The 14,881-nt window shown below is 30.6% G+C and overlaps 1 protein-coding gene across 4 annotated transcripts in view; it reads right to left on the bottom strand.

Annotated features, from left to right (window-relative positions):
- Positions 1-14,881, bottom strand: part of LOC135123375 (cGMP-dependent protein kinase, isozyme 2 forms cD4/T1/T3A/T3B-like) — a 368,990-nt gene that overhangs the window by 103,510 nt on the left and 250,599 nt on the right. Inside the window, exon 2 of one of the 4 annotated variants that reach the window (XM_064047977.1) lies at positions 5,315-5,706. The exons of the other annotated variants lie outside the window; for them this stretch is intronic. Within the exon in view, the coding sequence (XP_063904047.1) occupies positions 5,315-5,688 (374 nt within the window). The 5' untranslated portion in view covers positions 5,689-5,706. The remainder of the gene's footprint in view (positions 1-5,314; positions 5,707-14,881) is intronic. 4 annotated transcript variants of the gene reach the window in all.

Below are 14,881 nucleotides of genomic sequence, written 5' to 3'. Positions count from 1 at the left end.
TTGCTTTTTAGTTTTTCGATGTTTCACTTTTCCAATTTTTTAATTTCTCAATTTTTTGGACATTTCTTTCAGTTTTGGGACTTTTCAATATTTCGATTTTCGACTTTTCGATCTTTGGCCTCCTGGATGTTTTACTTTTTGGATTTTCAATTTTTCGTTAAATTTTAGATTTTTAAATTTTTCCATTATTTTATACTTCGATTTCTCAATTTTTCAAATTTTCGATGTTTCCATTTTTAAAATTGTAGGTTTTTCGATTTCTCGAGTTTTCAGTTCTTCTATGATTCAATTTTCCTCAGTCTTAAATTTTCGATTTTTCTAATTTTTCTTCTTTAAAATTTTTCGTTTTCTCAATTTTTTGATTTCCCGATTTATCGAACGTCGCGATGTTTTGATTGTTCAATTTCTCGATCCTCTGATTTTTCGATTTCTCGATGTCTCAGTTTTTGAATTTTTCGATTTTCCAATTTTTCGATGTTTCGATTTGTCGATTTTTCAGTTATTCAGTATTTCTATTTTTCAATTTTTCAAATTTTGACGTTGCTAAAATTTCAGTTTTCCCATTTCTCAATTAATCTATTTTCGATTTTCCCATTTCTCGGTTTCTCGAAGTTTCGATTTTGCAGCTCTTCAATTCTTCGATTTTCCGACATTGCTTTTTTGGTTTTTCAATTTTGTTCAATTTTCCAATTTTTTAATTTTTCATTTTTGGATATTTCATTCAGGTTTGGGATTTTTCAGTATTTTGATGCTTCGACTTTTCAATTTTTCGACTTCTGGATTTTTCGATTGTTTATTTTTGGTATTTTCAGTTTTTCATTTTTTAAACTGTTCGATATTTTAAATTTTTTTATTTTTTGAGATCTCAATTTATCGAAATTCGGATGTTTCGGTGTTTTTATTGTTGAATCTCTTAATTTATTAATTTTTCCATTTTTAACTTTTCGATTTTGGCCTTTTTCGGATTGTCACCTTTTCGATTTCTCGCCTTCTCGACTTTTTGACTTTTTACTTTCCGGCTTTTCGATTTTTTAAAGTTTCGATTTTTGTATTATCAGATCTTTCAATTTTCCAACTTTTTAAATATTTTTAAAGTTTCGATTTCTTGATTAGTTAATGTTTCAGTTTTTCCATTTTTAAATTTTAGACTTTCCAATTTTTTGATTTTTGATTTTTTGAAGTTTCGATTTTCCCATTTTTCAGTTTTAAAATATTTTAATTTTTCACTGTTTTAAATTTTAGATTTTTTAGATTCGTCGATTTTCAGTTTTTCAATATTTTTTAATTTTTCAAATTTTGACGTTTCTGAATTTTCAGTTTTCCGATTTCTCAATTTATCCATTTTTTGACTTTCCCATTTCTCGACTTCCTAAAGTTTCGATTTTTCAGGTTTTGATTTTCAAATTTTTTGTTTTTTTAGTTTGCGATTTTTCGACTTTGCTTTTTTAACTTTTCGATCTCCCAATTTTTGAAAACTTCGATCAATTTGCAGATTTTTCAGTTTTTTGATGTCTCACTTTTCCAATTTTTTAATTTCTCAATTTTTTGGGCATTTCTTTAAGTTTTGGGAGTTATTGATGTTTGGATTTCTCGACTTTTCAATTTTGCGATATTTTAATTGTTCCATGTATTAACTATTAGATTTTTCGATTTTTCAATTTTTTGAATTTTCAGTTGTTCAGTATTTCTATTTTTCAATTTTTCAAATTTTGACGTCGCTAAATCTTCAGTTTCCCGATTTCTCAATTAATCTGTTTTTAATTTTCCCGTTTCTCGACTTCTCGAAGTTTCGATTTTTAAGTTCTTCAATTCCTCGATTGTTCCACATTGCTTTTTTGGTTTTGCAATTTCTCCATTTTTTAATCAATTCTTTAATTTCTCAATTGTTAGATATTTCTTTCAGTTTTGGGATTTTTTTAAAGTTTCGATTTCTCGATTGGTTAATGTTTCAGTTTTTCCATTTTTAAATTTTAGATTTTCCAATTTTAATTTTTCACTGTTTTAAATTTTAGATTTTTTAGATTTGTCGATTTTTCAGTTTTTCAATATTTTTTAATTTTTCATATTTTGACGTTTCTGAATTTGCAGTTTTCCGATTTCTCAATTTATCCATTTTTTGATTTTCCCATTTCTCGACTTCCGAAAGTTTCGATTTTTCAGGTTTTGATTTTCAAATTTTTCTTTTTTTTTAGTTTGCGATTTTTCGTCTTTACTTTTTTAACTTTTCGATGTCCCAATTTTTGGAAACTTCGATCAATTTTCTGATTTTTCTTCTATTCGTTATTTCAGTTTCGATATTTTTTAGTTTTTTGACGTCTCACTTTTCCAATTTTTTAATTTCTCAATTTTTTGGGCATTTCTTTCAGTTTTGGGAGTTTTTGATATTTGGATTTCTCGATTTTTCAACTTTGCGATATTTTAATTGTTGCATGTTTTAAATTTTAGACTTTTCGATTTCTCAATTTTTTGATTTTTCAGTTCTTCAGTGTACCTATTTTTCAATTTTTCAAATTTTGACGTTACTAAATTTTAAGTTTTCCGATTTCTCGACTTCTCGAAGTTTCAATTTTTCAGTTCTTCCATTCTTCGACTGTCACACATTGCTTTTTTGGTTTTACAATTTCTCAATTTTCCAATTTTTTAATTTCTCAATTTTTGATTTCTTTCAGTTTTGGGTTTTTTCAGTAATTTGATTCTTCGAATTTTCGACTTCTGGATTTTTCGATTTTTCATTTTTCGGATTTTCAATTTTTCGTTTTTTTACTTTAATATTTTTCAATTTTTTGAATGTTTTATATTGCGATTTCTCAATTTCTCAACTTTTCGATTTTTCAATTTTTTGAGATCTCAATTTATCGAGATACGGATGTTTCGATGTTTTTTGATTGCTCAATCTTTCGATTTATCAATTTTTCCATTTTCAACTTTCGATTTTTCGATTTTGGCCTATTTTGGTTTCTCAGTTTTTCGATTTTTCGATTTTTGAGTTATCCGATTTTTCAATTTTCCAATTTTTTAAATTTTCAAGTTTCAATTCCTCGATTTATTAATTTCTCAGTTTTTCCATTTTTAAATTTTAGATTTTCGAATTTTTATTTTTTTCATTTTTTGATATTTTTAGTTTTTCAATATTTATTAATTTTTCAAATTTTAACATTTCTGAATTTGCAATTTTCCGATTTCTCAATTAATCTATTTTTTGATTTTCCCACTTCTCGACTTCCCAAAGTTTAAATTTTTCAGTTCAATTTTTCAATTTTTTAATTTCTCAATTTTTGGATATTTCTTTCAGTTTTGGGATTTTTCAGTAATTTGATTCTTCGACTTTTCGACTTCTGGATTTTTCGATTTTTCATTTTTCGGATTTTCAATTTTTCGTTTTTTAAACTTTAGATTTTTCAATTTTTTGAATGTTTTATATATCGATTTCTCAATTTCTCAACTTTTCGATTTTTCAATTTTTTGAGATCTCAATTTATCGAGATACGGATGTTTCGATGTTTTTTGATTGTTCAATCTTTCGATTCATCAATTTTTCCATTTTCAACTTTCGATTTTTCGATTTTGGCCTATTTTGGTTTCTCAGTTTTTCGATTTTTGAGTTATCCGATTTTTCAATTTTTCAATTTTTTAAATTTTCAAGTTTCAATTTCTCGATTTGTTAATTTCTCAGTTTTTCCATTTTTAAATTTTAGATTTTCGAATTTTTATATTTTTCATTTTTTGATATTTTTAGTTTTTCAATATTTATTAATTTTTCAAATTTTGACATTTCTGAATTTGCTATTTTCCGATTTCTCAATTAATCTATTTTTTGATTTTCCCATTTCTCGATTTCCCAAAGTTAAAATTTTTCAGTTCAATTTTTCAATTTTTCAGGTTTTTTATTTTTCAATTTTTCGGTTTTTTAAGTTTGCGATTTTACGACTTTGCTTTTTTGACTTTTCGATATCCAAATTTTTCAAGTTTTAATTTCCCAATTTTTGGATATTTCGATCAATTTTGTGATTTTTCAGTTTTTCTAATCTTCAATTTTCTTCTATTTTTCAGTTTTTCGATATTTAAACTTTTCAGTTTTAAAAATTTTAGGTTTTTCGATTTTTCAAGTTTTCAGTTCTATATTTCAATTTTCGAAATTTTTAAATTTTCGACTGCAATTTTTCGATCTTTCGATTTTTCAATTATCCGATTGTTCAATTTACAATTACACAGTTGAACAAAAAAATAGTTTCATGTCAAAATCAGGTGAAACATGTGAGATGTGATATTATGTTTGTAAATAAAAGCATCTATTTCCTGCGGAAATTCTAACCTACTACAAGCTAATATTAATAATTTCGAATTTAAAAAGTTAGTGACTTTTTAATGAGGTTAGAAGTGCGATACATAGCTTGAAAAACACAAATAGTAGAGATGTGTATGGTATAAACGCTATTATAATCAAGAATTTAGTTAATATAATTGTGATTCCATTAACAAAAATAATAATTAACAAAAAATGTATTCGAGATTGTTTTTCCTGGCCAATTAAAAATTGCTAAGGTTATTCCTGTTTTAAAAAAGAATGATCCAAATATTGTTTCCAATTATAGACCAATATCGCTTGTACCCATTTTAAGTAAAACATTTGAGACCATTCTTAAAATGCAACTTTTTGCACATCTGGAATAGCACTCAATTTGGTTTTCGTAATAATAGATCCACGAGTTTAGCTGTTAGTGCATGTTGAATATAATGAAGTTCTTCAAGCCTTTGAAAAAAAAGTAACTATTCAATGTTAAGTTTTGACTTATCTAAAGCGAATCCTACTTAAGTACAAGAACTCAGTTTGTCTACTTTGACAGTGTTATTTCAACTGTCGAGAAAATATATACGGGTGTTCCGCAGGGTTCGATACTTGGACCTTTGCTTTTTTTAATATATATTAATGACCTTTCAAACTGTATTACCAATGGCAAATGTATCATCTTTGCCGATGACACCTCAGTTATTATAAATAATAGAAATCCAGTTGACCTAAATTTGGTTAAGTATGCCGTTCAGTCTGCTGTATTTACATGGTTTGCCGCTAACAAACTTACGCCTAATATCAATAAAACTCTGTTAGACGTCATCCTGTTTTTTAACAAAACCGACAACTTGCAAGTGAGTGTGAAAACAAGTAAAAACCACAACGCCTATTTTTAGAACCACGATTATCGATTATATAAACAGTCGTCGAATAGTCCCTCGACAAGACAATAATTACATCAAAAAAGCATCAAAATCGCTTATTTCATCAACCACACAACCCCTACATCTAAATTTGCCTTACGTCGCAGTCTTCGGGCTCTTCGTAATATGCAAATCCCCCACCGCTTCATTCAGCGGCTCCGCACTGATGGCCTGCCTCTTGATCCTCGGCTTCTCGTCGCCCAGATTCAGCTGCTTGGTGATGATCTTCTGCGTGATCGGCTTGACCACCTGTCGAAACTTGTCGATTTCGTTGTGCAAGTGCTTGATGATGGCATCCTTGTCGTCGAGCTCCTTCTCCAGCAGGGCGATCGTCTCCTCTTTGAGCTTCAGCTCGCGGTTCTTGTCCTCGAGCAGCTTCTTCAAGCTCTGCACCACCTCCGTCTCGCTGGGCGGCATCTCCGTGACGTACTTCCGACGATGCAGCACCTTTGTGATGAAGTTGTAGCAACTCATAGGTCCATTTTAATCGCACTGCAAAAGGCGGGGAAATGGAAAATCGCCAACGCCGCGAAAGGCGGTTCCTGGTGCGGTTACGCAACGCGGTTTCGGTCGATGATAAAAAAAAACACTGGAGGTTGCTGTATGGCTACGTCTATTTCCCGTAAGTACATCAAGATAGACACAATTCGTGCAAAATTTACAAATAACGTCAATGTATTACTAGTTGCCTACCCAACAGAGGTCTAATGTTAAAATTGTTTAGAAAACAACTTTTATAATAATAATAATAATAGCCAGTAATAGAAAAAATTTTACCTTATACAGAGTCATCATAAAATATTGTAGTCAAGGAAGGCCATGACTTTGACGTTGTTTTTATCGATTACTAGTACGTTTTCCCACACTTTGTGCGTTCATTGACTTGTCTTGTTGTTTTCATTTGCTGTCTTCCCCTTTAAGTGTCTCAAAAAACAGTTTTTATCAAAACTTCAGATCATTGTGGAATGATCTCAGGTAATGAACACAGAGGAATGACTACGGTCAGTGTTACAAATATTTTTTTTAGGTTAGGATGGGTTATTCTTTGGAGCAAAACACGTTCATCATGTCCTATTACCGTAATGGGGTGTTAAATAAGGACAGGGACTGGGTGTACTCTGTGGATGCGTGTAAAGACGAGTATATGGTGAAATATCCTGTTGTCATCGAGGAAGAATCTTTGAAGACGCACATACGGCGAATTGTGGCCAGATTTAACGACACTGGTAGCGTCTCTAAGGGAAAACCGACGAGGAGACTTCAAGTTAGTGAAGGTTTTCTTGAGGACTTAAGGACGGAAATGTTATTTCCCGAAGAATTAGAGTCCGGTTATTTTCAACAAGATGGTGCTACAGCTCTTACGACAAGAGAAAATTCAAGATGTTTGGAAGAATTTTATGGCAACTGCATAATAAGGTTAAGAGCCAATCCAGAGTGCCCTCCCCGATCGCCTGACTTGACCCCACTTGATTTTTCAATATTTGGATGGATGAAGGACAGTGTTTATAAGAATCCACACATTGCAAGAATTAATAGAAAAAGTTACACGTTTTTGTAATGAAAATCTTAATCAAGAAGTGTTGCAAGACTTTTTGGAAAATAAAAAAAGAAGATTAGTTTTAAGTTACTGTGCAATTTAATACCTTTTAAATTAATTTAATGGGGACAAAATCAGTTTTATCTTAGAAAGTGCTAGCCCCGCCCACCCACTCTCTACTTTCTCGGAGTTTATGTCATTTGCCAAAATGAGTTTTACCTATGCAAGTACTAGCCCCGCCCACCCGCCCTCTTTTTCTCAGAGGCTATGGCGTTTGCCAAAATCAGTCTTATCAGAGCAGGTACTAACCCCGCCCACCCACCCCTATTTTCTCAGAAGATATGTCGTCTGCCAAAATAAGACTTATCTTAGCAAGTACTAGTAAATACTACCCTCTGAGAAAATAAAGGGCGGGCGAGGGGTACTAATACCTAGTAACGTAAGTCTTATTTTGGCAGATGACATATCTACTGAGAAAACAGGGGCGGGTGGGCGGGGCTAGCACTTGGTAAGATAAGACTGATTTTGGCAAATGCCATATCCTCTGGGAAAATAGGGAGCGGGTGGGCGGGCCTAGTATTTGTTCCCTCCTAAGGTGTAATTCATGACAAATCTCTGAAACACTTTTCTGTTAATTTACAATTTTTGAAGGTCAAATGTATTACAGTGGCCTTCACAGATGCTCGAGAACAGAAAAAAACACGGCTCGGAGGACATAGTGGCGTGCCCAGCCCACCCACCCTCCACTTTTTCGGAGTTTGTCATTTGCCAAAAAAAGCTGTACCTTTGCAACTACTAGCCCCGCCCACCCGCCCTCTATTTTTTCAGAGGCTATCGCGTTTGCCAAAATCAGTGTTATCTGAGCAAGTATTAGCCCCGCCCACCCACCCCTATTTTCTCAGAAGATATGTCATCTGCCAAAATAAGACTTATCTTAGCAAGTACTAGCAAATAGTACCCCCTGAGAAAATAAAGGGCGGGTGGGCGGTACTAATACTTCCTAAAGTAAGTCTTATTTTGGCAAATGACATATCATCTGAGAAAACAGGGGCGGGTGGGCGGGGCTAGTACTTGGTAAGATAAGACTGACTTTGGCAAATGACATCCTCTAGGAAAGTAGGGGGCGGGTGGGCGGGCCTAGTATTTGTTAAGATAAAACTGATTTTGTCCCTGTTAATCTTGTAAAAGTTTGTGAAAATTTAAAGATGTTAAATTGCAAATTTCCATAGAAAAGAGTTAAATTTCTAAGTCTAGCCGTAGTGTGCAAAATATGATGAGTCTATAATTGTGATTTGTGATTTAATTTTTAAAAATAATTAATATTTTTTAAATTTGCTTATACAGGGTGTCTCAGAAAAATTAATTACTGCGTTGTTAAAAAATAAATATCCAATCAAATTTAGGAATTCAACCCGTTACTATGCAATTTAATACCTTTTAAATTTAACAAGTTTTTACAAGTTTAATAGAGGCAAAATTAATCTTATCTTAGCAAGTGCTAGCGCTGCCCACCCGCCCTTTATTTTCTCAGAGGCTATGGCATTTGCCAAAATCAGTCTTATCTGAGCAAGTACTAGCCCCGCCCACCCGCCCCTATTTTCTCAGAAGATATGTCATCTGCCAAAATAAGACTTATCTTAGTAAGTACTAGAAAATACTATTTTCTGAGAAAATAAAGGGCGGGTGGGCGGTACTAATACTTGCTAACGTAAGTCTTATTTTGGCAGATGACATATCTTCTGAGAAAACAGGGGCGGGTGGGCGGGGCTAGCACTTGGTAAGATAAGACTGATTTTGGATAATTACATATCTTCCAGGAAAACAGGCGGCGGGTAGGTGGGCCTACTATTTGTTCCTTCCTAAGGTGTAATTCATGACAAAGCCCTTAAACACTTTTCTGTTAATTCACAATTTTTGAAGGTTAAATGTATTGCAGTGGCGTTCACAGATGCTCGATAACAGGTAATTTTGGTTCCCCAGCGTGAGTCAAGGAAGTCCTAATCGACTTTTCAGTTTCCCCATTTGCAATTTTTCGTTTCGTCATTTTTCAAATTTTTGATTTTTATTTTTCATTTTCCCGTTGTTTTTTAATTCATGTTTTCTAGATTTTATATCACAGTTTCCACCTTCTTTATTTTTTCAATGTTTCTTTCGATTTTATAATTTTTCATTTATACAATTCTTCAAATTTTGAGTGTTTAATTTTCAATTCCTCGATTTTACAATTTTTAAATTTTTCAGTTTTGCAGTTTTTGGATTTCTCAATTGTCCGATCCCATGATTTCTTTAATTTTCAATATCTCATCTCGATTTTATATTTCGTTTTTTAATTTTTCAAGATCTCTATTTCCAATTTTACAAATTTGTAATTTTTCCATTTTTTGTTCGAAAAGTTGAAAAATGGAAAAATTGAAAAATCGAAAAACTGAAAAAAAGAAAAATTGCAAATCAAAGAACTGATAAATACAGAAACTTAAAGAATTGCAAAACTGAAAAACACAAAAATTGTAAAATCGAAAAATTATTATAGAATTTTGAAAAAAAATCGAAGTTTTAAAATCCAATAACTAAAAAATGAAAAATTCTAAAATTGTAAAATTGAAAAAGTGACACATTTTTGAAATTGTAATTACTTTTAGAAAAGTATGCATTAAAAATGAAAACTAGAAAAATTGCAAAATTACAAATAGAAAAATTCAAAAATTCAAAAACTGAAAAATTTCACACTGATAAAAAGAAAAATCAGAAAAACCGAAAAACTGAAAAAATAAAGAAAAATTATATAACGTAAAACTGAAGAAACAAAAAAAAATAAAAATTGAAAAATTGTAGAAATAAAAATTTTAAATTGAAAACTCGAGGAATTTTAAATCGAAAAGGTGCGAAATGTAAAAATTGAAGAAACAATAAAAATGAAAAGTTGGAAAAGCGCAAATCGACAAACTGAAAAAACGAAAAACTGAAAAAATTAAAATGGAAAAACGAAAAAATTATAAAATCGAAACATAGAAAAATCGAAAATTTGTAAAAATAAAGCAAATAAAAAACCAAAACGAAAAATTCCAAGTCGAAGAACCGAAAAAGTCAAAAATTGTAAAATTTCACATTGATAAAAAGAAAAATCAGAAAAACCAAAAACCTGAAAAAATAAAGAAAAACTATATAACGTAAAACTAACGAAACAAAACAAATGAAAAATTGAAGAATTGTAGAAATAAAAATTTAAAGAATTTAAAAATTGAAAAATTTAAAATTGAAAACTCGAGGAATTATTTAAATCGAAAAGTTGCAAAATTTAAAAATTGAAGAAACAATAAAAATGAAAAATTGCGAAAGCTCAAATCGACAAACTAAAGAAACGAAAAACTGAAAAAATTAAAAATAAAAAAACGAAAGAATTATAAAATCGGATCATTGAAAAATCGAAAATGTGTAAAAATAAAGCAAATAAAAAACCGGAATGAAAAATTCCAAATCGAAGAACCGAAAAAGTCAAAAATTGTAAAATTTCACATTGATAAAAAGAAAAATCAGAAAAACCGAAAAACTGAAAAAATAAAAAATTATATAACGTAAAACTGAAGAAACAAAAAAAATTAAAAACTGAAACATTGTAGAAATAAAAATTTAAAGAAGAAGAAACAATAAAAATCAAAAATTGGGAAAGCGCAAATTGACAAACTGAAAAAATTAAACTTGAAAAAACAAAAGAATTGTAATCGGAACATTGAAAAATCAAAAATTTGCAAAAAACAAAGCAAATAAAAATGGAAACGAAAAATTCAAAAAATAAAGAAAAATTATATAACATAAAACTGAAGAAACAAAACAAATGAAAAATTGAAAAATTGTAGAAATAGAAATTTAAAGAATTTAAAAATCGAAAAATTTAAAATTGAAAACTAGATGAATTTTAAACCGAAAAGTTGCAAAATTTAATAATTGAATAAACAATAAAAATGAAAAGTTGCGAAAGCGCAAATCGACAAACTGAAGAAGCGAAAAACTGAAAAAATTATAATTGAAAAACGAAAGAATTATAAAATCGGAACATTGAAAAATCGGAAATTTGTAAAAATAAAGCAAATAAAAAACCGGAATCAAAAATTCCAAATCGAAGAACCGGATAAGTCAAAAATTGTAAAATTTCACATTGATAAAAAGAAAAATCAGAAAAACCGAAAAACTGAAAAAATAAAGAAAAATTATATAATGTAAAACTGAAGAAACAAAAAAAAAATGAAAAACTGAAAAATTGTAGAAATAAAAATTTAAAGAAGAAGAAACAATAAAAATGAAAAATTGGGAAAGCGCAAATTGACAAACAGAAAAAATTAAAATTGAAAAAACAAAAGAATTATAATCGGAACATTGAAAAATCAAAAATTTGCAAAAAATAAAGCAAATAAAAATTTGAAACGAAAAATTCCAAATCGAAAAACCGAAAAACTAAAAAATTTTAAAATTTCACATTGATAAAAAGAAAAATTACAATATATCAGAACATTGAAAAACCGAAAAAAGGAAAGGAAATAAAAAACCGAAATCAAAAATTTAAAAATTGAAGATACATGAAAAATGAAAAATTGAGAAATCACAAATCGAAAAATTGAAGAAATAACAATTTAAAGAATCGAAAATTTGCAAAATTTTAAAAAACGAAAAACTGAAAAAATTAAGATTGAAAAAACAAAAGAATTACAAAATCGAAACATTGAAAAATCGAAAGTTTGTAAAAATAAAGCAAATTAAAAACCGAAACGAAAAATTCCAAATCGAAAAACCGAAAAACTAAAAAATTTTAAAATTTCACATTGATAAAAAGAAAAATTACAATATATCAGAACATTGAAAAACCGAAAAAAGGAAAGGAAATAAAAAACCGAAATCAAAAATTTAAAAATTGAAGATACATGAAAAATGAAAAATTGAGAAATCGCACAATCGAAAAATTGAAGAAAAAAAAATTTAACGAATCCAAAAATTGAAAAATTAAAAGTTGGGAACTCGAAGAATTTCAAATCGAAAATTTGCAAAATTTAAAAAAACGAAAAACTGAAAAAATTAAAATTGAAAAAAAAAACAAAAAAACTATAAAATCGAAGTATAAATGGGTGGGGCTAGTACTTCGTAAGATGTGACTTGAGATTATTTGCCAAAATCAGTATTGTCTGACCAAATACAAGCCCCGCCCACCCACCCTCTATTGTCTTATAGAGTATATCATTTTGCCAAAATCAGACTTATCTTAGCAAGTACTAGCCCAACAAACCGGCGTATATATACCATCTAAGAAAATAGAGGACGGGTGGGTGGGTGGGGTAGTATTTGGAAAAATAAGACTGATTTTAGCAAATGACATATCCTTTAAGAAAAAAGAAGGTGGGTGGGCGGGGCTAGTACCTGACAAGATGAGATAGACTTTAGCAAATGTTTTACTTTTTAAGAAAATAGAGGGCGGGTGGGCGGAGCTTGTACTTTTGCTAAGATAAGACTGATTTTGGCAAATGATGTCAGTCATAACTCACGAAGTACCATAGTGCACACTGGCGTATTTTCGTGTCTATTTAAAATGAAATTAAACCGCAAACCTGGCATTTCAATTTTTGGCACATTTGACAGATTTATTTTGACGTTCGTGCCATTTCAAAAGAGTTCAAATCATTTTGGTGAATTGACTACAGTATTTTATGATGACCCTGTATAATAAACAAGGTGTTACAATTACGAATACTCAGAATATAAAACCCCAGCTAATAAAAAAGATAATTATTAAATCGTCCTTCCATAACCGACAACTCCCTACCCACCAGCTCTTTATCCGGTCGATCTCGCGCCGTACACGATAATTTTAAGAACGCCGCAAATAAAACACCCATAAAACCCACCATAAACGATAATTGTTAAGTCCCACCTGCACTCGATGCAAATTTAAAACTCCCAAAGCTCACGTGGGCGTATCTCAGCAAATTAATCCGCACGTATTCTGCTCCAAATAACATCATCCATCATCCGGCAACTAGGCCGGGTCAGGACCTGGTCCTCGTCAAAACCCACCAGATCCTGTTCGCTCTCGGAAGCTCTCCGCCGAGACTATCTAATTAAAACATCACACTCCAACACGAAAATTAACGTCGAAAATCTCAAATATTTGCGTGCTTCAAGGACCCGCTTCACAATTATTGTTATTATTCGCTACTTTTCCACTGCCCGTCCATCCTTGATCGAAATGCTGAAGCGCAATTTTGTCGAGATTAAATTTCATTGCGAAATTCCATGGTAATTATCGGCGCGGTGCGGGGAGAATAATTCGCAGAAATAGGGTCAAGAAAAGAATTATTTGGAGTGGTTTCAATGTCACGGGGAGGGCAATAACCCTACAGGTTTGTGTGTTTTGGAATTTTTTAATTGGGTTGATTTAATTTCAGAAGTTAGCGAGAGTAGTCATGTTTTCGCAGCCTGATAAATCTAGACGATAAACAGGTAAACATTGGTGATTATCGTCAATTTAGACAGTAAAAAAGGTAATTGCGGAGTTTAGCGGATAATGTCTAAAATGGAGAATTAATATACACATCAAGTTAAAATGCATCACGTCAATTACGCAATTTTCAAGGGTCTTCCATATTAAGTCGTCCAACGAAGCCGCTCGACCATTTTAAGAAATATATTCAAAAATTTGGTCCCCGTTTCAGTGAAAAAATTCGTGTTATTGTTTAAATTGCAGCAGTTAGCCGAGGTTCCGGTTGCCAGATTATTCATATCTAATTTCCTAATTGAATAACGAACCGAACAGACGGCCACGTGTTCCTAACTGACCTTGAACTGGCCAATCAAAGGCGAGGTTTTAATAAATCGTAGATGTTGCCTAACGCAGACTACGCTCATGCTGTAAGCGGAAGTACAAATAATGTGAGATTTCTAATTGGTGACGTAATTCACTGTTTAATCAAGACGATATTGTTTGCAGATTCTTTTCTAATTATGTAAATTAAAATGTAGGAAAATTACAACCATGTTTAACTCGATAGATACGAAAAAGCATCTCTGTACTTTATTATTTTATAAAAAAATTTGAATATTAAAACGGCCATCGAATTGAACAAAATATTTATTTGATAGAAGAGAATAATAAATCGAAAATAACATATGAGGCTAGAAAATTAAGACAGATTTTAGAACAATCAGTGCAGTAGTTTTGAAGATTATCTGCCCAATACAATCACCGATAGACGACTGCAAGAAATCACCAATAGACAGAAAAATAAACAAAAATGAACTAGGAATATAAAATAGTAACATAATTTACATTTTCCGGATTATTTTGGTTGCCAAAGAATAAATCGTGCCAAAACGAAGGAAATTTTTGAGTAAAAAGACACTCGAAAAACGGGGAAAAAATTACACTTTGTGCAGAGATTTAAAGCAGGAACAGAAGGAAAAATTAGTCTTATGTTATTTGATAGAACTTTCCAGAGTTTTAGAAAAAATATATATACAAAGATATCACAAATCACAGTATTAGACAAAAATAAAGTGTCCCATGACCGCAGCATTAGCGCAAAAGTGTTTCTTTTATAAAAAATCATTATACAATTTTGACTTTTTTACGAAAATCTGGATGGTTACGGTAAAAAATCAAAGCGGATTCATGAATCACAAGTACAGCAATATGTATATTATTTTACAAAATTTAAACAGCATTTACCAAGCAAAATTTCGTGATGACATCATCAAATTGTTGGTGGGAATGATCAGAAAAATTTTGGTTAGCGTTTTACCATCTACACGATATTACTAAGAATACATAATTTGATTTGATAACAATTTGATTAGTTGTCGGGCAATCAAGAGAGGCATAAAACGTCTAAAAAACATTAAAGTAGGCATTCACTAGAATAAGCCTATTACAAAATATTCTTACATTACCCTCCGGAAGTAAAAAAAATACAATTTGTATTAAAATAAAAGAAATAAAAAGTATAATGAAAAAAAAAATACAACAAAAAATTACCAAGATAACTTTTCAGAGAACTAGAATGGACGCAAAAATGTAAAATTAAGGCAAAAGATGGCTCATCAAAATTGATAGCAAATTTTTTTAGGTGACGTCATCAAGTTTTTGGAGCG

Source organism: Zophobas morio, unplaced genomic scaffold (genome assembly GCF_036711695.1).
Source record: "Zophobas morio isolate AGI-343-1 ecotype UQ-CSIRO unplaced genomic scaffold, CSIRO_AGI_Zmor_V1 ptg000006l, whole genome shotgun sequence".
NCBI classification, from domain to species: domain Eukaryota; kingdom Metazoa; phylum Arthropoda; class Insecta; order Coleoptera; family Tenebrionidae; genus Zophobas; species Zophobas morio.
This window is presented reverse-complemented; position numbering and strand designations above follow the sequence as displayed.